The following is a 27,515-nucleotide window of genomic DNA, read 5'->3' as shown; positions in this document are numbered from 1 at the left end:
GTCATTTCACTCTCTACTGTTCCACTCCATCACTTCCATAACTCTACCGGTAGCTATTTGCACAGATTTGGATACCTTGTGTTAGTTTCTCGAAACTAGTATTCTTGGTTTCTATGCCTGACCAGAGCTGACCATACCTGACTACGGCTGCCCCTTTTCTACCTATGACCTGGAATAATCATGCCATCTTCCCAGGCTCCAGAATCCAGTTATTTCCAACTTGATTCTTCTTAGGCACAGTAATAAATGCATTAAGATGAACTAGACATTAGAAGGACTAAAGCCTGACTTACCTGCATAAATATCTATTCTGGTGGCATCAGCATCTCTGCAAAGTTAAAAGAATCACGTGAATTAATATGAAATATCAACCATCAAAATGCATAGTGATTTGAGTAGAATGCAGAGTATTTCGAGTCTGTTTTCAGGAAGCCATACAGAAATTCTATATACATTTAGAATTTTTTTACTTTTATACTTGTCAACACAATTTTCTTTATATACTTGTAAAACATTTCCAAAGCCCCAAATTACTATAATCACATGACATGGGGCCTGGATATTTTTTTTTAATCCTGATTTTGTGGTAAAAACATCTATACGATAATCAAGAATATTTCCCTTTATACCCTAAAAAATGATTCAAATACATGTTTTTCTCACTCATTTGATTGCAATCATAAAAAGATGTTCCAATAACTTGTCCATTTTTTCTTCTCATCAAGATTTTAAGAAAAAAGGAAAACAATAATCTCCCACAAAACCTGTGAAAAATCATCTCGTGGTATACCACCGCAGTCAGCAGACCGATTCCTGAGCCCATAATCTTAACCTCCCTAACCTTAAAAGGAAGCTGGGATACCCCTGCCCCATTAGACTCCAACCATTGGCTGAAGTCATACAGATTCAGTTATCAATGAAGACTTCCATAAAGGCTCAGAAGTAATTTAGTCCAATTCTGCCAATGCAGGCAAAGAAAATGAAACCGTTTCATTGGTTTTACGTGCAAAAAATCCGCGCAGCTCTACATATACCTATTCTCGAATATCTAAAACATTTTCAAATATGAGAGATACTGGCCAAATGTATACACAAGTAGGAACACGTACTTCTAAGAATCTCTATTTTACCATATGATACACAAAAAAGCAGCCTGCCACCGCACATCATGGTCTCACTAAATTAACAAGTGGCAAATTCAAACATAGTTCCATTAACCTATATTTTTTAATTGAATGGAAAAATGACGAGTCAACCAGGATTGAAACAAAATGGGAGTTTTCTGGTTAAACAACTAGCACACTTCCATGAGCAGTCCAGCTAATAACAATAACAAAAGTAATTAGAATAAGTTTATTGTATAGACAGAGGTAACCAGGAAATTATCAGCAAGCACATTAACTGGAGATCTGTTTGAAAGTACTTCTGCTGTCAATTTTCATCCTCTTCTTCCTTCATTAGTCATCAAAACCTGGTCAGTAAATGATATGTCTGAATTTTACATTTGCATTCAGGAGTAAGACTGAGACAATATTTTCCTAATTATAAACAGAATCTTGATATGGACTTGGATTTATATCAGAATTAACCCAAACTTCTATTCAGTCTTACACAGTAACATTTATATGTTTCTATCACTAAGAACTCAGTATAAGACAGTGCTGACCAATGATTCCTTCCAAGCACAGCTGCTAACGATGAAAGACACTGTGATCATTTAGTTATCTGACAAACATACAATTTGAGAAGACACAGAACTTTAGCATAGTTTTAAAGACATTAGATGGTGTACTATCCTGGTAGCACAAATTAAATCAGAGCCTGCCTGTCCCATTAATATGATTCCTAAGTGTCCATCTTAATTGCCTGCATTTTACTACAATTATCTTGCTCTAATACACAAGGGAAGTGGTTTTGGAGGTGATAATTCACTATTTTTAGGCTAGAATACAAAGAACAATTAGTGAATTTAAGTAAGAAAGTGGAAGTTATCAAGTAATGTGCTATTAAAAATATTTTTTTTCAGTAAGAGGCCTCTTAGGAGTTACAGAATGTCTACATGCTACAGAAATGTCTTCCTCTCAAGTCTTCAGAAAGCAAAGGTCACAGCTACCTAAAGTGTTTCCACTTCAAGCACAGATTGTATGCCTGAAGACTACATACCTTGCATTATCAACCAGTTCAGCAAGAGCACCAAACAAGAATTCATGAGTGGTTCTGAAATGATAAATACTAAAAGTCAGCAAAAGAATTATGAGTTGAAGTTATAATTCCTAATAAAAAGCCATGGTTATAAAATATTTGTTTTTTGAAAAAATCTTAAAACCACCATTCACATTGTTGATTTATACTACTCAAGGCTTTCCAGAGCTCCCAAAGTGTTAATCTTTATCAAGTCCTGCCATCTATTCAGAAATGTTTATTCTTCCTATTTTGAGTTGGGAAACCCACCCTGAAGCATTGAGAGAGTCCTATGTGTAGTAACTGCTGAAAGTGTTTTTCACTATTCATATCCTGCCTAGAAAAATGCCTGTATACTTTATTTTTCATTACCTTAACCAGTGGTCAGTTTCTGCGTATCTCAGAGCAAGAATTGTAAGGATATATCTTATGCATACACATTGAATTTTTTGTTTTTCCTTTGAGACAGGTTCTCGTTCTTGTCACTCAGGCTGGAGTATAGTAAGTTTTGAATAACATAGTTAACTGTGTATTTACTCAATCCAAACTTTAAGCAGCCTCTCAGAGGAGATGACCACTGGCTCCCCTCCTTGAAGGGGTTAATGTTAACAGGGGCCCTAGGTGACCACACCAAGCAAGTTCCTGTCATCCTAGAAGGAATTGTTGGAAAAGGTCTTGGATTACTTTCTTTAATGGAGAGAATGCTCTGGTTTAGTCAAAATCTGAGAAAGTCATAAAATCAGTTATTCTCTTTTCCTTCTCTTTCAAATGGGATATTTTTGCTTATAAATTACACAAAAGTGTATGAGTTTCCTTTTTTCACTTGTAGATGACACACAAGTATTGGTAAAACAAAATGCTAACAAGTTATACATTGAGCATGTGCAATTTATACTGTTTAATTTGTGGTCTTTTCCACAACAGTCCTCATGAGATATCAAATTAGGATGTGTCCACATAGAATCACCTAAAAAAAAAAACTTGACTTTTGATTAGAGAAAATACAAAATTAACCCATATAATACATGACCATCAATTTTAAAATATCCATGTTACTCCGACTTTTTTTGCATAGAGTTTCAGCCAAAGTAAAAAGTTTAAGCCAATTTTCAGTTAAAGTAAAAATTTTAAAATGAAATATATCAATATTAAATAACCAGCATCTAGGATCTCTAATCACTTACCATACTGTAAACAAAATGTAAAACATTTATTAAATATCCATAACTAAACTCTCCAGGAATATTGTTTTTTCCTCCTCAAGTAACTCCAAATTTTTCAAATGCAATTTTTTATTTTATTATTATTCTTTTTTTGAAACAGAGTTTTGCTCTTGTCGCCCAGGCTGGAGTGCGATGGCTCAATCTTGGCTCACTGCAACCTCCACCTCCCGGGTTCAAGTGATTCTCCTGCCTTGGCCTCCAGAATAGCTGGGATTATAGGCATGCACCACCACACCTGGCTAATTTCGTATTTTTAGTAGAGAGGGGGTTTCACTATGTCGGCCAGGCTGGTCTCAAACTCCTGACCTCAGATGATCTGCCTGCCTCAGACACCCAAAGTGCTGGGATTACGGACCTGAGCCACCGCACCCGGCCTACAAATGCAAATTTTGAATTAAGCTATCACTTCATGGAATTATAGGAAGACCTTTCCTCCCGAAAATTAGTGAATATATATGTTGCTAATCCAAAGGCAACACTGATAAATATGCTATAACCAAAAGAAATTTTATCATCAATTCACCTAGGAAATAAGAGCTCAAATTCTTCTGGATAAAATCTAATTAATTATACTACATGGAAAAGACAGATTTCTTATTTTTTATTTTTTTTTTTTTTGAGATGGAGTTTCGCTCTTGTTGCCCAGGCTGGAGTGCAATGGCACAATCTCTGCTCACTGCCACCTCTGCCTCCCAGGTTCAAGCGATTCTCCTGCCTCAGCCTCCTGAGTAGCTGGTATTACAAGCATGGGTCACCATGCCCAGTTAATTTTTTTGTATTTTTAGTAGAGATGGGATTTCTCCATGTTGGTCAGGCTGGTCTTGAACTCCGAACCTCGGGTGATCCACCCGCCTTGGCCTCCCAAAGTGTTGGGATTACAGCCGTGAGCCACTGTGCCCAGACGGTAAAGACAGATTTCTAAAAAAAAAAAAAAAAAAAAAAGTGCATAAAACAGCCATATGGTTTTTTTGTTTTCTCTCACTGTGTTGTCCAGGCTGGAGTACAAGCAGTGCGATCTCGGCTCACCGCAACCTCCGCCTTCAGGGTTCAAGCAATTCTTCTGCCTTAGCCTACTGAGTAGCTGGGATTACAGGCGCCTGCCACCATGCCTGGCTAACTTTTTAAATATTTTTAGTAGAGACAGGGTTTCACCAAGTTGGCCAGGCTGCTCTTGAACTCCTGACCTCAGGTGATCCACCCGCCTCAGCCTCCCAAAGTGCTGGAATTACAGGTGTGAGCCACCGTGCCTGGCCCATATGTTTAATTATTTAAAACATCTGTCTTGTGCCCCCTCAGTAAAAATTAAAAAAAAAAAAAAATTAAAGAACAAAAAATATTTATGTCTCTAGAATTATCACTTTAAATTCTTCAAATTACCAACTGAATAAACAAAAAGTATTCTGTAAACTACCCCACCAAATAGGGATAAATAAGCTTAAAAATTAAGGTGACTTGCCAAAGGTAATGTTGGTTAAAAGTGAATCTAATATTGGTTCTCAAACTTTCAACCAGTCATTTTCCTATCAAATGTTGAAGTGACTTAGAAACTTACAAAGTGAATTCATTTTATATACCCTAAATATTTTTAATTTTGAGGATTGTTATATAGAAATATAAAATAACCAATTTTATCCCAATACTTCTCATTTCAACATGAGTTTGTACTTTTAACGTAAATCAAGGAATCTCAAAAATACAGCTACCAGAAAAACACAAGAGCACAACCATAGTAAGCATGAGACCACATCTTGCATCAGAATGTACTAACTTCAGAATAAATCATGAAGTTTCCAGTCTTTGGCAGTGAGAATGGTCAATATGAATAATCTGGAAAACTAATTTTGACACCCTCTGCCATTAGGACAAGAAAACCAAAACAAAAATCGCAACTGCTTCTTAGCAATACATATTTTCTGATAGCATCCCACAAGAATGAGAAATTTAGAATCAAATAAGCAGATCTCAAAAGGGCAAGCACAAAGCACCTGCCACACAGTGCTCGGAAATGTGCCTTGCATAGTGGTTCACACCTATAATCCCAGCACTTTGGGAGGCTGAGGTGGGTGGATCACTTGAGGTCAGGAGTTTGAGACCAGCCTGGCCAACATGGTGAAACCCTGTCTCTACTAAAATTACAAAAAAAATTATGTGTGGTGGCAGACACCTGTAATCCTAGTTACTTGGGAGGTTGAGGCAGGAGAATTGCTTGAACCCGGGAGGCGGAGGTTGCATGCAGTGAGCCGACATTGTGAGATCACGCCATTGTACTCCAGCCTGGACAAGAAGAGCAAAACTCCGTTTCAAACAAAAAAAAAAAAAGAAAAGAAACAAAGAAATGTGCCTTGCATATTTAGAGCTTTCAAAAAATTCTAAATGGGCAGGGTGCAGTGGCTCACACCTGTAATCCTGGCACTTTGCCCAGGCCAGCAGATGCCTTGAGCCCAGGAATTTGAAACCAGCCTGGGCAACAGGGCGAAACCCCCGTCTCTACAAAAAGTAAAATAAATTAGCCAGGTGTGGTGGTGTACACCTGTAGTTCCAGCTACTTGGAAGGCTAAGGTGGGAAGATGGGTTGAGCCTAAGAAGTGAAGGTAGCAGTGAGCCAAGATCGCGCCACTGCACACCAACCTGGGTGAAAGAGCCAGACCCTGTCTCAAAAAAAAAAAAAAAAAAATTCTAAATGGTCTTTGCTGTTCCACACAGTCTCAATGCTGTTCCATGCATACATATTTCAGATAAGCTAATAGTACCCTTTACAATGTAGCCAAAGGGTACTTTTGTGATGGCAGTATGTACCATAAAAAAGGGCTTTTGTGATCACTGTTAGTAAAGTCAGAGATAATACTCAGAATCTCTTCCAGACCTCCAATTGATTAAAGATAGATCTTCTAGATGCTAAAATCGAGTTCTAAATATTTCTTAAAATCGTAAGAATCAAAATTATACCAACTGCATAAATTCTTCTTTCCCAAATAACATTCCAAGAGTACACTCATTGCTAGCTAGCATTTGGGATAGAATAAATATCAAAATTCTTTTCTTCACAGACCTAAACATCCTTTGCATGTGCTCCAATAAAAGTCAACTGGAAAAAGACAAAGATTTTTTGAAAATGTGTTCACTTTCAACTGATTATGGCTGTTTTTTTTTTTTTTTTTTGAGAGATGGAGTCTTGCTCTGTTGCCCCGAATGGAGAGAAGTAGCATGATCTCAACTCACCACAACCTCTGCCTCCTGGTTCAAGCGATTCTTCTGCCTCAGACTCCCGAGTAGCTGGGATTACAGGCAAAAGCTACCATGCCCAGCTAATTTTTTGTGTCTTTAATAGCAATGGGGTTTCACCACGTTGGCCAGGCTGGTCTAGAACTCCTGGCCTCAAGTGATCCGCCCGCCTCAGCCTTCCAAAGTGCTGGGATTATAGGCATGAGCCACTGCGCCTGGCTGATCACGGCTTTTATATCACTTGTGTCACAGTATAGTTTGCAGCTTAGCATTTCCAGGGACAAATTCACGTGTAAATTAGCTTGTTATGTAAGGAAAATGGTCTCCCTATTTATACTCATCTTGAATGTAAACCAATAGATCATCCATAGGCCCATCACACAGTAATAGCTTCTGCTAAAATCCTAGACGTGCTGACAATAGTTAATTGCCTTAACTGCTAGAAAATAAAGCTAAGAAATTCTGGAGCAACCATTTTACATTTAAACGGCTTTAATATATTTAAGGTATGAGCTTACTCAACAGGCTTAAAGTAATAAGTAAGCTAAGCCTCTGAGTTGCCAGGCTCCTCTACATTCACTTCACATACCCATAAAATTCAGAAATAGGGCCGGGTGCAGTGGCTCACATCTGTAATCCCAGCACTTTGGGAGGCCGAGGCAGGCAGATGATGAGGTCAAGAGATCGAGACTATCCTGGCTAACACAGTGAAATCCCGTCTCTACTAAAAATACAAAAAATTAGCTGGGTGTGGTGGCACACACCTGCAGTCCCAGCTACTTGGGAGGCTGAGGGAGGACAATCGCTTGAACCCGGCAGGCAGAGGTTGCAGTGAGCTGAGATGGTGCCACTGCACTCCAGCCTGGGCGACAGAGCAAGACTCCATTAAAAAAAAAAAAAAAACAGAAATATATGCCCAAGATGTTAAGTGACTAAATGTGCCAACAAAAATAAATAGCAGACATCTTATATCTAAGCATCCTGCTCTATCAGACCACTTAGCAGTACTGCAAACAAGGTGACTTAATATACGCATCTTATGCCAAAGGAACATCACTACCCCCACTACATCTGAAGTAACAGTCACAAAACCCACCACCAAAGAGAAGTAACAGCATAAAACTCCTTTTACTTAAAAACCCTAACTTTTATCATCTCATACTAACAACATCTGATATTAAATTAGCTCAAGACTTTCAGGTTATCATGAGAATTTATTTCCCAGGCCTGCGTTAAGCCTTATAAGGCTGATATAACCAAGAGAATAACCATCAAAAGTTATCAAAGACCTGATACAAAAAAAAGAAAGATGTTGTCTCCAATAGATGCTCCAGAATTTACTAAGAACTGATCTGCCTAATGACTTGCACCAAACAAGTTGCCACCACACTGACCAACTTCTGGTTTATATAAACTAATATTATAGAGTAACACTCACCATTCACACAATGTTTACTGTGTATCACCGTATGAGCTAAGAACTTTATAAACATCATTTTACATAATCCTCATAAAAACTGTCAGATTAGCCCCATTTTATAGATGAAGAAACTGTGATTCAAGAAGTTGACCTGCCCAAAGACAGAGCCAGGAAACAGTCAAGTCCAGGTTTGGCTGGTTTGCAAGCACATGGTCTTTTCACTGCACTACATTGATTTCCACCCTTCTCGTCTGGTCACTGCTTGTAAGTCTACATTAAATGATGAGTAAGCAAAGGACCATTTATTTCCTAATTCACAATACTGTACATGTCAGACACCATGAAATGGTCTCGTGTTCCTAAGATTTTAACAGAACAAAGAAGACAGAGACAAATCTTCCCTTCTCTGAAAATGACTTATTGAACCACTTTACACAGAGGTGGTTCATCTTTCATCTTTATGAGCTACAAGTCACCTCCTGTGAGAATTTTAAAATTTATTTTCTGTATAAATGAACTTTCAATCAGGTCACCACAATGTTTTAAAAATCTCCGGAAATTAGAAATAAAAAACTTATCTTGTTGGTTTAGGGTTTATACTTTCTTCTGGTAGGACTAATACATCAAAAAGTAGAACAACTTCTAAGGTCGAATTTGTGATCCAGGTAAGAAATTCCAGAGCTACCAAAATGATACTCCAGCCCTCAAATGTTCATGCAAGCAGGTGGTTCCAGTTCAACATGGGTAAGTCAAAGTCCCAGAAAATTCCCCAACTTAAAACAAATGACTTAACTGGTTTCTTTCTTTTCCTTGGCACTGCCAAGTATCTATCATTAATAAACTATAAAATAGCAAAGGGGAAAAAAAGAAGGGAGAAATATCCCAGAGTCCTTAGAGGTTCATTGAGATAAACTAAAATTGAAGACTTTCAAACTGTGAAGTAAGCCCTTTGCTTTACAGACAAGCAAATAGGCTCTTGAAGGTAAAACTGACTAAAGTAGGCACTGCCTAATGGTTAAAAGCACCAACTACGGTAGTCAGATAAATCTTACTGACTTAAATCTTGGCACCGTTTAAGTCTGCCACTTAGCATCTATATAGGCATTACCATGTAATTTAATCTCTTTGAACCTCAGTTTCCTCAAATGCAAAATAGGAATAATCCTTACCCCAAAGGCTTCCTGTAAAGATTGCTTTGGACAATGTTTAAAATAGTGACTGGCATGAAGCAATTAACTGTTGTTACTATTATCATCCCATAAAGTCTTTGGTGAAGCTGGAACAAGAACTCAAATTCTGAAGTCCAGTTCATGGTCTTCCAAGATTATCATAAAATCTGTAATTCCAGACTTGCCATCATTCCAAAATTCAGAGCTGAGATAACCATTTATCAAACACAGTCATCTAGGAACATTTAAGTGTCCTTCAACTGCTTTTTCTTAATATGGCAGTTCAAATATTAAAAAGGACACTAAAGGTTTTTCCCAAGGCTATGCTAGCTGAATAATCACTAATCAGCAACCTCACCTGTGTTTCAGGGCCATCATACTTAAGTGTGAGAATTCAGCCTAGGTGACTGCTACAGGCCGGCCATGGTGGCTCACGCCTGTATTCCCAGCACTTTGGGAGGCCAAGGCGGGTGGATCACCTGAAGTCAGGAGTTTGAGACCAGCCTGGCCAACATATAGTGAAACCCCATCTCTACTTAAAAAAATACAAAAATTAGCTGGGTGTGGTGGTGCATGCCTGTAGTCCCAGCTACTTGGGAAGCTGAGGCAGGAGAATCGTTTGAACCTGGGAGGTGAAGGTTGCAGTGAGCTGCACCACTGCACTCTAGCCTGGGCAACAGAGCAAGACTCCGTCTCTCAAAAAAATAACAAACTTCCTAAGCAAAATAAGACCAGGCTCTCACCATTTGACAATTTGCTTCACTACGTGGCAAAATTTTATTCCCTTTAAAGGAAAAATAGCAAAAATATTACAGACATTATGGTATCACAAACATGTTGTCTTTTCCACAAAAAGCTAAAAACCATTGTACTATTACTACATAATGGAAGTCTATACTCTCCTCTGAAGGGGGTTCTTCAGAGACTGGACCATTCATGTAGCTGCTCATCTCCTCTCCAGGTACTAGAATAGTAGAACACTTACCTTCATCTCAAAAGTAACAGGTGAATGTATTTAAAACACTAAAGAAGTTTTTACTCTACTGGACAACCTCCAAGAGAGTGGGCATTATGAATTAAACCTGAAACATTTCAGACCACGTTGGAGTGATGAGATTACTCCTTCATGAACTCAAGAACCATGAACACTGTATGTTTCTGTGGAAATTCTGGGGAAAGACTATCTAAATCGAGATATAAACAAGTTGTCGTTTCCTGCTTAGCATATACAAATAATATTCGATGTAGGGAGCACTTTGCCAGGAAGATAAAGCCAACTGCTGAAAAAATAAAAGTTTTCTTCTTGAAAGTTGTCATTTAAATGTCTTCTGTTTTCTTGTTAGAAAGTAAATACTTGCTATAAACCTAACTGTTTAGGACGTTGTCACTAGAGAGGGGAAACGGTTGATACTAAAATAGTCCAACACTTGGCGATCCAATAGAGTAGTACTTGTTGGATTCCTATAAACACTTGAATGAAACAACTCAACATATTGACTTCAAATAACTAAAGTTTGCATTTAGAAAATTTTGATCCAATAAACAAAAATCAGATTCTTCTGGATTAGCAACAAGTATTTCACTGATCTCAGTTCTTCAATACAGAGCTCAAGATATCCAGTGATACATTTCACTCCAGTGGGATACATCTCAAAAAGCAAAAAAGCAAAATTTTCTGGGGAAACGATTTCCATATAATATCACGGAACGAGTTACTGGTTACCTCAGTGGCACCTAAAGGATACTTACGAATTTGTGTGCAGATATTCAAAGGTTAGCTGGGCTCGATTCAGACTGCTGTAATTTGTGAAAGCCATGACTGCAATGAGGTCTCCACTAACTGGGAAATATAACCTTATAATGAAATCAGTTTCCCAGGATTCCGTTCAGTAAAGCTTCAGTAAGTCTGTGCTCCTTAATGACAGTTAAAAGTAACCTAGTAACTATCCAAAATATATGCAAAGAGTTGTTTAAAACTACAATTCCTTCAAGTGTTTTTTTTAATCTTCTCAATGATTACGATGTAATATTTTGGAAGGAACTATGTCATAAATCTGTAGTTTTAAGGAGCTTTTAGCATTAAGTTGCGATAGCTCAATTCAGACAATCTGAGTCTCGTGTGGATGGTCCTGAAGGAGATGGTCCTTGCGTGGGCGGTTTATGACTGCTCCATCTTCATGTTCTTCGAGCCTTTTTTGGTTCCCTGAAATTTCCTGTCAGGAAATTTACCAATCCGGAAATTTACCCACTTCTGTCAGAAAACTGATCAGCCATGTCTTCGCCACACGTAATGCCAGGATTCTTAAACAGGCCCAAGACCGGCGACCAAGATCTCGATGGAGTGTTATACGGCGCAAGTTGCAGCTTCACCACCTCCCAACTGAAAAAGTTCCTAGGCACTGACGACTTCTTTTTTCAAAGCCTTCTTTTTTCAAAGCCTGACCAAACCCAGTTCAGGGTGGGGGTCAGATTACCTCACACTTGGCCCACAAAAACACCTCACAAATGACCCGCCCACAGCACCTCGGGCAGGCCGCGCCCTGCCCCCACGTCCCTCAGACAACAGCCTCAGTCTCCCAGGCCCTTCCCGGGCCTCGGTCCCGTGGCAGCCTCCTCACGAAGAGGAGCTACTCCCGGTTTTCAAGGACCGGATCGAGGGCAGTGGCGAGCGCACCACCTGACCAGGCACTACCCGGATTTCACAACTGCCTTTGTCCCTCCCCGCGGAATTGGAACCCAACAGCCGCAGCGCGCTCTTGGAACCATGTGCTGCTGCTGCCGCCTCCGCCGCCGCCGCTGCTGCCTCCGCCGCCGCCCGCGCGCCGCGCTAGATGAGATGGTGACAGGACTCAGCAACACGAAATTCGGCGTTTAGAGCTGTTCTGCCGCCGCCGTCACAGACACCACAGACACCGCTTTGTCTCCGCTAGTGCACACAGCCCCGGCCACCTCGCACACTCCCCGACGCCCCAAGCCCCCGAGGCCTCCGCGGAGCATTCAGCCAATCACAAAGCTGCAGCTCCTCCCGCCCCCGCCCTGATGTACAGCCTCCTGATTGGCGGACTGCGTGTCCCCATGTGACCGGATCTTGGTTGACCGGTCCCGCCCCTGTCACGTGAGAGCGTGAGCCTCTCTTCCTGCTTTCCTGACCCTCTCCGCCATTTAAAGAAACAGTACCGGGGGCGGGCCGAGCGACGCAGCCGGGACGGTAGCTGCGGTGCGGACCGGAGGAGCCATCTTGTCTCGTCGCCGGGGAGTCAGGCCCCTAACTCGAAGAAGCCCTGGCGCGCCCTCCCCCCCTCCCGGGTCTGGTAGGGCGAAGGAACGGGCGTGCGGTCGATCGAGCGATCGGTTGGCGGCTCTTTCTCCTGCTCTGGCATCCAGCTCTTGGGGCGCAGGCCCGGCCGCCGCGGCGCGCGCCCGGTGGCCGTTGGCGCTCGCGCCGCGTCTTTCTTCTCGTACGCAGAACTCGGGCGGCGGCCTATGCGTTTGCGATTCGACGAGGAGTCGTCCGGGTGGTCGGCGGCGGCGGGCAGCTGCTCCGCCCCGCTCCGGGGGAGGCGGCGGCGGCAGCGGCCGCGGGATTTGGAGCGGCCGGGGAGGCGGGGGTGGCCGGGGCCGGCTTGGAGGCCTGGCGCCACCCTTCGGGGCCTGCAAGGACCCAGTTGGGGGGGCAGGAGGGGGCCGGAGGATGGTTGGTTGTGGGATTTCTACTTTGCCTTTTCCTTCTTATGCCGCCTTAGTGAGGGGCGGGAGCTCTGGCGGCAGCCCCGGGGTGGGGAGACGAGCTCCGGAGTCGGAAGAGGTGGGTTTGCTTCCGGGCCTAGCCACCAGCTGGCGGAGTGACCTTAGGCGAGTCACTCTGTAATTTTTCTGCGCCTCAGTTTCCTCCTCTGCCTATCAATGTGTGTGGGGTTGAAAGCGCTTTGTAAACTCTAAAGCGTGGGTGTACGTAAAGGATGGTTATTGTTTGTATTTTTTTTTGAGTTGTAAGAAAACTTAGCAGTTCCCCAATCCTTGGGTTTTGAACCTGGAAACCTTGGATTGGAGTTGGGGATCCCCAAACTCCCTGAAATTGTGGGAATGTGTGGTTTGGGGGAATGATGGGAATTTGTGGGAATGTGCGTTTTAGGGGAATGATGATCCATCGCTAGCAAGTTTTCCAAGGGGGCTGTGACCCAGAAGAGTTAAAAATCACAATTTCTTCATGCTACAGAGAGGAAACTGAGGCCTAGATGTCATTTGGGACCCTTCACAACCAATTTGAAGCCCCTGTTTGAGTCCCTGGGATATGTGAGCTGTTTCTATGCATAATGGATATTCGGGGTAACAACAGTCCCCTGCTTGGCTTCTATTCTGAATCCTTTTCTTTCACCATGGGGTGCCTGAAGGGTGGCTGATGCATATGGTACAATGGCACCCAGTGTAAAGCAGCTGCAATTAGGAGTGGATGTGTTCTGTAGCATCCTATTTAAATAAGCCTGTTTAATCTTTGGCCCGGCAACTTTTTTCTGCTGCTTGTACCGGTGCCTGACTACCTTTCTGACTCTCATTGACCATATTCCATGACCATGGTTGTCATCCGTTACTTGATCCTACTTTACGTGTCTAGTCTGTGTGGTTGGTGGTGAATAGGCTTCTTTTCACATGGTGCTGCCAAGCCCAGCTAATTAATGGTGCACGTGGACTTTTAGCAAGTGGGCTCACTGGAAGAGACTGTACCTGGCATGGAATTCCTGAAGATGTTTGGGTTTTTTTTCTTTCTTAATCGAAGGTTAACATTTTCTGAAAAGTTTTGTTAGAACTACTGCGGAACCTCAAAATCAGTAGATTTGGAAGTGATTCAAAGCTTAACTTTTTAACCTTGGCCCTGCTTGTGTTCTAATTGCTTGCAAGTGTAATACTAAGATGTCCAAGATGCTAGTTTTTGCTTCTTTGTTAATTGTCAGCTGCTTTTATCAAATTTCAGGCCATTATCCAACAAACACTATAAAAATGTTTGAACAGTTGGATTTCAAACATTTTCGTTTTGTGGAGTGGTGCTCACCAAGTGGTACAGCCCTAAGCAAGTGAACACAAACACATTTAAGTGTATTTTGTCTGATTAGATGTTAGCCGGTTATGCTATTTCATTCAAATGTCTGAAAAAATCAATTGACTATTCCCTTTTCCTAAAGGGCAGAGACAAATGATCTCACTTCCAGAGAAATGACTGTTTTGGAGGAAAAAAGTGTTGGTCTTTTTGCTCTTTTGTAATTAAATCTGGATGTACCTCAAAAGACTCTTAAGACTGTGGTGATAAGATGCTTTCCTCAGCAGAAAGGAGGAAAAAAAAAAAAACTGGAACTCAAAGCTTGAAATTCTGTGGCAAAACATGAGATGTCCAGGATTGGAGGTTGAAAAGATTTCACTACAGTGTTCTACAATAGTTGGAGCAGATAACTTTCAGTGTAGCCACAGCCGTGGACTCCAGATTTCCAGATTTTCAAGAACTGGACTTGGAACCCGAAAGAGCTTATCAGGATGTGGCAGGAACACTGGAGGTAGATATTTTTTTTATTTTTGAATTTTGGGACTGTTGACCTTGCTGTGAGAAAAGAGACAACGACTGAGCAAGCACTACCACCAGCACTGTTACTGGGAATTAGAAGACCTGAGTTTCTGTCCAGACCCTCAGTGGAAACTGAGGACACTCCATCCAAAGTGAATTATGGTACTTGCCATTTTCCAAAATGCGTTTTTCTTTACCATCTCTGCACTTTTGTTCATACTCTCTTTCTACTTTGGAAATGCTCCTCTCTGGCTTTTCATCTGTCAAAACTGTCATTTTCTCAGTATCCAACTCTTATGGTCTCTTTTCCATGAGTCTCCTAACTAGCCAGAATAGAACTTTTAAGTTTTAGGACATTTTGTTATGTATCCTCTGTCTGTATACAGAATCCTGTAAAATAGTTACTTGCCTGCATTTTCTGTCTTTGCAGATAGCAGACTCCTTGAAAGCAGAGTCCTTGTTTAGTGCATCTTTCCCACATACTCCACAACATACCATGAAACATTTATTAGGAAGGAGGAGTTTAGAGAGCAGGCTATCAGAATAACCACTCAGTGTTTTCTTAATTGTTATGTGATAACTAAAATTACTCTTAATGAGAAGAAAAGTCGCTAGATATGGGTCATGTTTCTTTATGTTTTAATGTTTTTTGATTCTAAATTTTGATCCAGAGAGCCCTCAGACATAAGGAGAAATCAATATATTGAATGGGGTGTTACATGCAGAAGGACCAAGACCTTATTTTCTCCTACTTGAGATGAAATCTTGTTAAGGTGAAAGGACAGCTTTTTAAAAGGAGACGGTCATAAGACAATTTGAGGAAGGCATTGGAAGAGGAAGAGGGGCAATTATATCTCCTTTGTTTTATTGTTGGTATATAAACTTAAAATCTCACTTCTTTTTATGCCACTTGTGGAGCCACTTCCTCTCCCCACCAAAAAATGCCCAGCACCCTGAATCCAATCAGATTACTTTCCCAAAGTATGAGGCTTAGTTTCTGTTTGCTGCTTCACTGAGACAGTTCCCACAAGTTGAGAGTGTTAATCAGGCTTTTGTGTGTTCTTTTTTGGATTGTTGTTGTTTGTTTTCATTTATCATTTGTCTTTGCCTAAGCCAGGCTCATCAAGAATTAACAGCCATCAGGCTACTGATGTACTGACAGCAGACCCACTTAGAGTCCTGTGTTTGTAATTCCATGCATTTGTTATCTTACCTGTTTTGTCCCTGCCCCTTCTAGTCCTGTGCCTCCTGATTGCTGAGTGTTCACCTGGACCTTCTGACTACCTTCCCTGTGCTATTCCATCAGCCTACAGACCTGGTACCTGGATTTTTGCCCGAGATGATTCCTACCACCTTACTACTGAAGAAGACACCCATTCCAGTGGACCACTGTGACCCAGGAGGCATTCAGCCATCATGATGTGGCCTTTACCTCCACTCCTGTCCTGTTCTACCCAGATTCAGCACAGCCCTTTATAGTGAAGTCAGAGTCCTCAAGCCAAATAGCTAAAGCTGTTTTATCACAACAAAGGCCTAGTTTGTTCCATGAGTGTGCATTTCATTTCTTCAGTTAAAGCCTTCAGAGACACATAATAAATTTGGACCAGGGGATTTTTTAGTTATTAATGCTCTCTGAAGAAAGGGAACATCTTTTTGAGAGCAGCATTGGACCATACCCCACAATCTCAAATGATTGAAATTCATGAACATCTAGGATCCCATGAAGGTCACTGGACCCTGTTTTTTCTACTTCAAATCCTGTAGTAGCCTACTGAATGAGAAAACATATTCTGACCCATTGGGATCAAATCAAAGGCACAGTGAACTCCTCATAGCATCTTCTTTGGAATTACTCAGGAACCAGAACTTTTTACACAAATGTAAGAAATTCTACCAAGGAGTCCCGTTACCTAAGCATCTCACAAGGCTGCATCAGATTCCAGAAAAGGCTTCTCTTGATACATCAAGGTAGAACCTCTATGGTAAATCCCCTCTGTTTATAATGCACTTTACAGTTTCAAAGCACTTGTACATACATTTATCTCAATTGTCAAAATAAGAGTGAATTATAATCTCTTTTTGCAAATGAGGGAATGTAAATTTTAAAACTTAAGCAGTTATCGAAAGTGACACAGCTGTGAAAGTGGTAGAGGCCAGGTTTTCTGACTCCCAGTCCAGTATTCTCCTTGGAATTACCCACAGTGTTAAAATGACTGGGTATTGGGAACCTCAGGAAATTTTCCAGCTTCCTGATCTGGTGCCCCTAGTCACATAGAATGTCTTAAGTGTGATCACATGATAGCTACATCTAGACCAGAATCCCATGGCAATATCCCATGGTTTAAGGGCATTTAAGACATTAATACTCCTGGGCCCTAAAAGCTTATCTATGGTCCTATCTCTGCAAACTAGTATTTACACAAAATGAGCCACCTGGTTTTTTTTAAAGGTAGTATTGTTTGTGGGTGTGTATAAATATGACATAGAGAAAGGTGTTACCTGCTAAGATAGTGAAGTATGTAAGACATGTCCCTTCCCCCAGTCTACATTGAGGTGTAGTGTATTAAAGGATCTCAGGAGACTCGCAGCAAATTACTACTGCTTCTGTGCTTAAATTCAGAAGTCTAATTTAAAAAAAAAAGACTTGTAGCAAAGAGTTCCATTTTGCTGTTTAACCCATTGTGTCCTAAGTTTAATCAAACACAAAAGGGTATTTTTTGCATCATTCCATCTAATGGAATGCAGAAACTGCTTTAGAGCAGTATAGCCAGTGCTTCCTGATTGTCAACAGATTGCCCTGGACACCCCAGAATAAGCAGCATCTTCAAAATCCCCGTTTCTCATACCTTGTTATTAACTGCTTGAATTAGTATGTCTCTGTCATCTGAGAGTCTTGCATCTTGACAATTACCTTTATTTTCTGTCAAGGGAATCTCTAGAAGATGTGTGGGGAGACATAGGAAAGGAATGGAGGAAAGTTAATTCACCCCAAATTGGATAAATTCTATGACATTTAGCAATATACTTCTGTGTTCCTAGAATTGTACCATAACTTTAGTTCAAGGGCATTGCATCTCAGGTGGGTTAAGGAGGTTGGGAAGGGGAGAAAAGGGTTAAGGAGATATTTTCTTCAGATTTATCAACGTCTGAGAAGTCATCCAGCCATGGACTTCTTGGAGTAATACTTACAAAGAATTGGATGCATTTTGCAACCTTGGGCAAAAACCCCAGTGCTGTTGCAACTGAAAATCATTAGCCTTGTTCTCTGATAGTTACAAGCCCAATTGCAGGCAATCAAAATTTATAGCCGACGAGCTCTAACTCCAACCTGTAATGTGGTCCATATTAGGGAAAGAATAGGAATACACCTTGGTTTACCCCAGGCTTTGCTTACAGTTTCTGCTTTCTGTGACCTATTTTTTGTATTTCAGCATTTTGTGACCGACTTATTCTTAGATCATTGGTTTTCCAAAGGCTTTGTGGCCATGAAGCCCTTTGAGTGAAAACTGCAGAAGCCCAGAGTAAAAGTGAAGCTGCTCTGGATGAAGCAGTGAAGCAAGAGTAGGGGCCTGAAGCCTGCTACAACTATCTTCCTTTGCCACCGTGGTGACACCTAAGGGGACTTCCTTACAACACCTTGAACTCTCCGGAACACAGTTTGAAAACCACTGCCCCAGACAGCAATATGTTTGACCTGAATGGCATTCCAATCTTTTCTGTACCTCCACTCAGCACAGTTCATGTTCAGTTGATGCTGAACATTCTTAGAAATACTGTGTTTGAACTTAGAAAAGTGCAAGAAGACAGGCATGTCTTTGACCCCAGGAATGATCATGGGCTGAAAGTGGTGTCAAGTGAACCTAGATTAACAGCCCTCCACTCCAGATGGATATCCAGTGATTCCTAGAATGGGATATAGCCAGAGAACAATTCTATGCACCCTACACTGACAGACTCCCTTAAGCAACTTCTTTCACAAACACCAGATGCTCTACTGGTACTTGAAGTACATGACTTTGAAGTCTTGACCCTCCATGGATACCTGAATTGCCAGCAAGCGGGTTTTGAAGCTGGTGCCTCATTGAGGGCATATTAGAGCAACTTGTACATTTGACCTCTTGTTATCAACCATGGTACTCTACTTCGTGTACAAGAGATAACTATGAAAGCCGAATTCAAATACTGGCAACATTTCCTAAAGGGGCTCAATATCTATCATCTTCTTTTCCAAACTACACATCACTGTATGACTCAACCAGTAGCAGTTATATTGCCCCTTGGTTTTTATTCAGTTTAACTACTGTTTCCAAGATCAATGAGCTAATAACCTTAAAAAAAAAAAAAAAAAAGCAATTATTTTTTCTTCATCACTGGCATATCTGCCTATTCTCCAGAATTATTATGACTACTCAGCTCACTTTTAACAGTTGATCTTCAAGAGACAATCTTTGAACACCCCTCCTCATGTGATTTAAAATGAAACCATTTGGAAAAGTTTCTTCTAGCCAATAATAGATTTTTTTTTAATTGCTCTGCCTTGTGCCGAGAGATGTTATTTTAAGATGAATCTTTTGATGTCTGATACCACCAACTGTAGATGGTAGGGATAGTTGGAGGCTGGCCCTTTGAGCAGGCCATGATAGCTTACTTGCTGGGCATTTCAGATAGCTTATTGCCTACCCTTTTGCTGGAAACAGACTGATTTGAAAAACAAAATCTATGAAGACTGCAGCTAAGGATTTTATCAGTAGACTTAAGAGCTTTTGTCCTTGTGGATATTTTAGTGGAACCACAACAGTCTTAATACTGTCATTTTACACTGACTCAGAGCAGCTGACGTCATTCCTTGCCATGATATATATTTAAGGCAGGCATTGTAACAGACATTAAGACAACTTATCTGTTTCAGCAGGAAGGATTCAGTTTATGGACTCTCAGACCGGATCATGTTGAACAAGGCGATTTTGATATGTGTCATGAGAAAACTCATCCTTTACTTCCCAGTCAATTTAAAGGCCAGCTATCCTGAGCTACTCGAATGAATGCGCTGGTTAAACATTGGGGATAGTTTATATCCTCTCTCTCTAGGCCAGTTGTGATTACATGACTCCACTCTATATCTTGTCAAACAAGGCCTAAGTCTGGTTGCTGTAGACTGCTCACTCTCAACAAATCAAAATAAAATCTGGATGACTAGCCTGCTTGTATATACAACTATTATTTGTAAGAAGAAATTATCTTCAATTTTCTACTATCTTCAAATTGTCAGCTTTTTTCCTCTCTGATTTTTCCTGTGCTTTACAGAAAAAGACATTGATCTATACTGCCAATCCCTCTAATCCTGCCAACTCATTCAAAATGAATGACTTAAGATGAAGATGATCATCTGCTCAAGAGTCTAAAATATACATTGTAAATAAGAATTGGTGATTAGAAAAGCAAAAAACCTGAAACTTAAACCTAGGAGTTTGCCTACTATCTCCATGTCTCCATGCTTCAGATCTCATCTGAATCTTTGAACAGCACCATTCAACCAATCTGAGACCTTGGCTTGCTTGTAAGATGATTCTCAGAGATCGGCTGAGTTAAAAAAGATGACGACTTGATTACCAAAGAAAGTAGGGCCAACTTTGACAAACCTGGCTCTGCTGACCCTGTCATTCCCAGATGTAGCATAGACTCCTAAACAGAACCTCAAGTCTGATTGAGGATAAGGCCTTCTCCTGAGCTGAAAGTTCTTTGGCAGATGAGCAAGAAACTGAAAGCTGATGTACCTGACTGGCTCTGTAAGATCAGAAAACTGTATCCAGAATAAGCCCTATGGATTAACCCCTGAGTACCCAGGGTAAAAACTAATTTACAGAGCTTCCTTATTGATCTGCCCGTTCTTCCAGATCATATTCTGGCTATTGGTATGGCTGGCCTTTCTGAAGCTGCCCTGCTTGTCTATTTTCGTGACTCAGCTCTTGCCTGCCCTTTTCACATGTTGCTGCAGTTAGACTCACTGACCTTGAGAAGACTACAGCCAATTTTAGTGTATCTTGTGCCCAATACAACAAGGATTTTTAATAGAAACAACCCACACCTCACCTGCTAGGACTCAGTGTTCACAACAGGAAGGACCATGTTGTATACTACTTGACCAGCAGCTTTTTTAAAGATATTTTTAAGTGCAGAGTTAGCCTCTATTCCTGTATGTATTTGATCATTTTCAGCACCTGGAACCTCATCTATCAGGTCTGGAAGGAATACAGCAGATCGAAAGCTGTGTCCATTTCTCTTCTTCAGTAGTACAGAAATGAGTCTGATTCACCAGTACACACAGAACTGTACCAGTTCAGCCTGGCAAAAGAACAGTTTCCACTGTACTTAAAATTTACCGCCAACTCAAATTGCCTCACAGAATTATTTGATGTAGGAGGCTAGTTGTCTTGCTTCACATCAGCAGGACAGTTGGACTCTCAGACTCATGACCACTGAGTTTACTTGTATTGAAACTGTGGTTTCATCCGAAGTATGCTATTGGACTTGATTATTATCTCATTCAAGTGGATTACAGACTTACTGAGGACAGGACAAACTTATCTCTCATGGTGTTTTTTTAGAATACTTTTATAACCAAGGAAGAAACCATGCCAGCTGTTACCATTCAACTTCTTAAGCAGAGATTAAGCTTTTTCATATGTGTTCGTATCCTAGACATTTTCATATCTGTTCTTATCCTGGACATCAGTAGTTTTTAATTGCCCAGCATCCGTTCCATCTCATTGTAACAACTCCCTGATGTTTCTTAAAACCACCTCTTCCTATTTTCAGTCTGTGGTTTGGACAGTCTGACCCAACCTTGAGCTTTGTGGGTGGACGTGTAATTCAGACCTCATCAATCAGCAAATCCATCTGAACTGTGGAGGAGAAGCTCTCTTTACTGAGGTGCTTTAGCTTTGTAGGATGAAAACCTCAAACCAACAGGGCCTGCCATGTAGAGAATGAAGCCAGTGCAGGGGAAAGTAGAGCCAAAATATGGAGAGACTTGAATCCTGATGACAACGTTTGTGCCCCTGGATCCAACCGTGCCTGAAGCTAGTATATCCCCTGGACTTTTCAGTTATGTGAACCAATAAATACCCTTTTTTGCTTAAGTTACTTTTGAGTTGGGTTTCTATTACTTGAAATTGAATCCAGACTGATACATCTACCAACTTTGAAACTTGACAGATCCAAGTATTTATTAAACTAGAGGTCATGGTCACTGAAATTACTTTCCAAAGTGGAAGACAAAATGAAACAGGAACTGAGAGAATATTTAAGATACCACAGAAACATAAAAATGACATAGTAGAAAGTAATAGAAAACCTAAATGTCTGTCATTAAAGGATAGGTTAAGGTATGGTTCAGCCATATAGGAAAATCTTGTATCTATTAAAATGAATAAAGTAAATTCATTGTGTATGGAAAAATGGCCATGATACATTAGGTGAAACAAGCTACTGATAGAAAAGTGTACAGTGTGAAATCATTTTAAAATGTGTGTGCTTATGTTTATAAATGCATAAAAGTCTATTCACAGCTTTCTTTGAACAGTGTAGATTACATGACACTTTCAACTTTATACATTTCTGTATTAATATTTTACACTACCCACATTACTTTTAAACTTTATTTTAAATAAAGAATTTTTTAAATTAAATATAGTGCTTACTGTTTGACCTTGGCAAGTTATTCAACGCTGAGCCTGTTTTATCAAATGATTTAAAATACCCACTTTTATGTTCGTAAATATTAAATATAAATTATTCATTACTCAAGTTGACAGATTGCTATACCTTTACTTGTTTGAAAAACTCAGAGCTCAGTAATTATTCCTTAATTTTTTAAGCATGTCTCCTTCAAGTGAGTTTGGATTACCAGAATTTTAGGATTTTAAGGTTGATCAAAGATTATTCTAGTTCTTGACTGATGTTAATCCAAGACTCTGTTGCAGTATCCACATTAGGCAGAGAGCAGGGGGAAGTCACTTTTTAAAAAAATCTTTGAATTATTCTGATGGCACTGCAATTAAGGTCAATAGTGACCTTTTCATTGGTAAATCCATTACACATGCATCTTATCTGAACTTTCAGCAGCACAGATAACTCCCACCAGCTTCTTGAAACACTCTTCCCTTAAGTGCTATAATAATTTTCATTTTCTTTTCAACTTGCTGACTACTCCTTTATTGTAGGTTCTTCTCCCCATCATGTAAATATAGGTATAGTGGACATCCGTTGCTTTGGCTTGCCAAAAATCACTTCCCCTTTCCTTTAATGATACATCCCCACTTATCCTTTAGAAAGCTGCTCCTTCGTATTTCATGTGGTGTCACTGGAATTATAGATGATAGTACTCCAGCCTCATGCCCTGTGGCTGAGGTTTGAGCAATGCAAGCTCGTTCTATCCCATCAGGACTTTGATTCTTAAGAGAGGTGACCACCACCGAGCAAGACTTCATCTCAAAACAAAACAAAACAAAACAAAACAAAACAAAAATAGCCAGGCATGGTGATGGGTGCCTGTAATCCCAGCTACTCTGGAGGCTGAGGCAGGAGAATCTCTTGAACCTGGGAGGCAGAGTTTGCAGTGAGCTGAGATTGTGCCACTGCACTCCAGCCTAGGTGACAGCAAGATTCTGTCTCAAAGAAATAATAAAGTGGATAAAGCAGGCCAGGACCACTGAGTTAGAATGGTTACTTTGATTGCATTTGCTATTTTTTTAATTGTATTTTTATGTATATATATTTTTGAGACAGTGTCTCACTGCAATGCCCAGGCTGCAGTGCAATTACACCATCTCAGCTCGCTGCAATATCTGCCTCCTGGGTTCAGGCGGTTCTCCTGCCTGAGCCTCCTGAGTAGCTGAGATTACAGACACATGCAATCATGCTTGACTAATTTTTGTATTTTTAGTAGAGATGTTGGCCAGACTGGTCTCGAACTCCTGACCTCAGGTGATCTGCCTGCCTTGGCCTCCCAAAGTGCTGGGATTACAGGCGTGAGCTACCGCGCCTGGCTTCATTAGCTATTTTAAAGTGAAGGGCATCAGCTCAAACCCAGAAACTGACCTGTGGGCATAGAATAAAATACAGGGTCTTTTTGTGTCCAGGATAAGTGAATCTCTGTGCTTAAATCCAAACTAGTACTTGGAGATTAATTATTCAAATTGAAAAATTACAATGCTGGTTGAATTTGTAGCAGTACTAAGGTCTCTTTTATGAGAGTTAAGGTATTAATCAGAAAGGAGACTAAATTATGTATAGAGTGCTGATATCTGGGAAGATTGAGAAGATTTAGAGAATCCCAATCCTCCAATATCTCAGGAATGAAGGTTTGGGTAACCCTATTAGTCAAAAATCCCTGACTGAATGAAACAAAAAAGTACAGTCAAAAGAGGAAGAAATAAATAGCAGCTATAGACTCATAACCTGTTGGAGAAGTAAGATCTGTAGTCTACCCTGCATCTCTTCATTTGCCTTATTTTATTTCCCCCTCTCCTCTTTATTCATTACAGTAGTCTGCCCTAACATTTCCTGGCTGAAGTTTGAGCATGATGCAAGTTAATCCAGTCAGATTTCTTCTCCATTGGAGCTGAGCCATTCTAATGGCAGTGTCCCCTCGTTGATGTGTATGAGTGTGTTGGTGATGCTTAAAATATATCAGGAAATCCGTAAATTGCAGATTATCAAGATGGGGTTAAGAACTAGAGAAGAATGAGCATCACCCGGAAATCTTAGGCTTATAACTAGAAATCATTTTAGGTTATCTCCCTTTAAGAGGGAGATCTCTCTTTAGAGGGGATTATGTTGAGTGAAGGTATTAAGATTGTTCATGTTGAAGAATGCATGTCCACATAGTGCACGTTTTGCCTACCCAATGTTATCTTTTTCCCCTCTGAGAATAGCACTTCACTTTTCCTTTGGGAAACTACCCCTTTCCCATGCCATGTGAGCCCAGAGGATAATGTGTAAGAGGTATATGAGTTTCTGAGAGCAATATGAGAGGCCTTCACCTGCCCAGATTCCTGACTTTAAGTCTCCTTGCCCTGTAGACTCTGAAAAATCTCATCCGTTCCCATGGCCTTGGTTTCTAACTGTATGTTGATAACTTCCAGATTCCTACCTTTGGCCTTGATACGTGTCTTGAGCTCCAGATCTGAATGCCCACCTGTATCTGGATGTCCCCTGCTTGATTAACACAAAGATACTCTCACCCAACATAATAAACGCTGACCTCTTCGTTTTTTCCTTACAATCTGCTCTTCCTCCAGTGTTCCCTTTCATGGTAAATGGCACCACCCTCTACTCTGTTTCTCAAACCAGAACATGAGAGTTATTCTCGAAGCTTCCCTCTCTCCCAGAGTCCCTGTTAGTCATTAAATTGTCTTGGTGTTAGCATGTAAATATATACCTTAAAACTATCTCCACTTCTATCACTTTGTCCAAGGGAACATATATCTGATGCTATAAGTATTATAGTGCCTTTCTAGTGGTCTCACTGCCTCTGTTATTGTCCCACTACATACAGTCTTCTCTACAGAACAGCTGAGTACCGCCCCCCGCAAGAGATAGGGTATCACTGTTGCCCAGGCTGGAGTGCAGTGGCAATCATAGTTCACTGCAGCCCCAAACTCCTGGCCTCAAGCATTCCTCCTGCCTCAGCCTCATGAGTAGCTGGGACTGCAGGCATGTACCACGATGCCTGGCTGGCCATTTATTTAGTTATGTATTTTGTAGAGACATCATCTCACTATGTTGCCCAGGCTGGTCTTGAACTCCTGGCTTCAAGCAGTCCTCCCACTTTGGCCTCCCAAAGCACTAGGATTACATGTGTGAGCCACTATGCCCAGCCTACTTAATCTTTTAATAGTTCCCCCATCATTTCAGAATAAAATCTAAACTATCCTGGTTTACAAGACTCTTTAGCTCTTCATTATCTTATTCCTCAAGATTCATCTTTCCCTACTTCAAACAGGAACAACTCAATTTTGTATATTGGAATTTCCTGTATTCATTTGAAAAAAAGTTTCCACTTTTTTTTTTTTTTGAACTGGAGTCTCGCTCTGTCACCAGGCTGGAGTGCAGTGGCACTACCTTGGCTCACTGCAATCTCCACCTCCCAGGTTCAAACGATTCTCCTGCCTCAGCCTCCCAAGTAGCTGGGACTACAGGTGCACACCACCACACCCAGCTAATTTTTTGTATTTTAGTAGAGACAAGGTTTCACCGTGTTGGCCAGGATGGTCTCAATCTCCTGACCTCGTGATCCACCCACCTCGACCTCCCAAAGTGCTGGGATTACAGGTGTGAGCCACCGTGCCTGGCTGGCTTCCACATTTTTTAAAGCAGGGGAGATGGGAAGTTTTCATTAAAAGAAAAAAAAATTGAAATGATTATTCAGAACAACCCAAAAGCCTATTGCTATGAATACTGTAACTTATTTTCTTCCATATTTCTTCCCATGAAATTTTTTAAAATCTAATATTTGTAACTATGATACAGAGAGCTACAGTAAGGTGCCTAGAGAGCAACCAAATCCCTACCTAACATTTACAAAGATAAATACCAAAAGGACTACAGATTTAAATCTTAAAATGAAACACTAGAAGAATATTTAGGAAACTATTTTTGTAATCTTATGACATGGGAGATTTTCATAAAGCAGAAAACCTACAAGCCATAAAGGAAATTACAGACATATAAGACTACATGAAACAAATCTTGGTTCTGTAAAAGATGTGATAGATTGGAGAGACAGTTCCAACATAAATGACAGATTCGGAACTCATATTGCTAATACAGAGAGTTCCTACAAATTTATAACTAAAGTAATAATTGCCATTTATTTGGTGTTTCATACTAGGCATTCTTTCAGGCACTTTATAAGTGTTATTTAATCGTCACAGTTTATGAGATAGGCAATATTATCCCTATTTCACAGCTACAGGAAACAGGCTCAGAAGGATAAAGTAACTTGCCCATGTCACACAATAGGTGATAGAGCTATGACTCAAACACAGGTGGTTTGTTAGTCTGTACTTTGAAATGTTGATGCTCTTCAACATTTCAGTAAGCATGTGAAAGACAGTGAGGTCAGTGAGATGTGATGTACATCAAAGCAACAAAGTACCATTTGCCACCTATCAGATGGCAGAATTTAAAAGAGCAGTAGCATACGGTGCTGGCAAGAATTAGGGTAACAACTTTTATACATTGTTGGTGGGCACGCAGATTGTTCCAATTTTTTTAGAAGATCCTGGCAATATTGTTGCAAATTTTTAAATATACACTTTTGGACCCAGCATTTCTACTTTAAAGACTCTCAAAGAATTAAAGCACCGAGATAAAAGGACATCAGTATGAGAAATTTACAGCAGCGTAACCTATGGTAGCAAAAAATTTAAAAAGGCATCGATCAAAGTGGAGTGGTTGAATCAGTTATAGGACAACTATACTGTGGAATATTATGCAACTGTTAGAAAGACCTCTAGGCCAGGCGCGGTGGCTTAAGCCTGTAATCCCAGCACTTTGGGAGGCCGAGAGGGGTGGATCACAAGGTCAAGAGATTGAGACCATCCTGGCTAACACAGTGAAACCCCGTCTCTACTAAAAATAACAAAAAGTTAGCCGGGCGTGGTGGCGGGCACCTGTAGTCCCAGCTACTTGGGAGGCTGAGGCAGGAGAATGGCGTGAACCCGGGAGGCGGAGCTTGCAGTGAG

The 27,515-nt window shown here is 40.7% G+C and overlaps 1 protein-coding gene and 1 long non-coding RNA gene across 4 annotated transcripts in view; one reads left to right on the top strand and one right to left on the bottom strand.

Moving 5' to 3' along the window:
* MORC2 (MORC family CW-type zinc finger 2) overlaps positions 1 to 12,224 on the bottom strand; it is a 42,682-nt gene extending 30,458 nt beyond the window's left edge. For both annotated transcript variants that reach the window (XM_011979046.1, XM_011979047.1), the window contains exons 1-3: positions 10,965 to 12,224; positions 2,164 to 2,217; positions 294 to 328 (exon numbers count right to left, since the gene is read on the bottom strand). In XM_011979046.1, the coding sequence (XP_011834436.1) occupies positions 294 to 328; positions 2,164 to 2,217; positions 10,965 to 11,032 (157 nt within the window). In that variant the 5' untranslated portion in view covers positions 11,033 to 12,224. The remainder of the gene's footprint in view (positions 1 to 293; positions 329 to 2,163; positions 2,218 to 10,964) is intronic.
* Positions 12,225 to 12,356: 132 nt separating this feature from the next.
* Positions 12,357 to 20,630, top strand: LOC105538970. Of its 2 annotated transcripts, XR_001005988.1 has the most exons (3): positions 12,357 to 14,928; positions 16,004 to 16,734; positions 18,198 to 20,630. It is a non-coding gene; the product is annotated as an uncharacterized LOC105538970 (long non-coding RNA). The 2 variants fall into 2 exon arrangements; XR_001005989.1 differs by having other exon boundaries at positions 12,357 to 16,748.
* The last annotated feature ends 6,885 nt before the right edge of the window (positions 20,631 to 27,515 follow it).

Source organism: Mandrillus leucophaeus, unplaced genomic scaffold, assembly GCF_000951045.1.
Source record: "Mandrillus leucophaeus isolate KB7577 unplaced genomic scaffold, Mleu.le_1.0 Scaffold2, whole genome shotgun sequence".
NCBI lineage: Eukaryota > Metazoa > Chordata > Mammalia > Primates > Cercopithecidae > Mandrillus > Mandrillus leucophaeus.
Note: the sequence above shows the minus strand (reverse complement) of the source record. Positions and strands in the feature narration are given on the sequence as shown.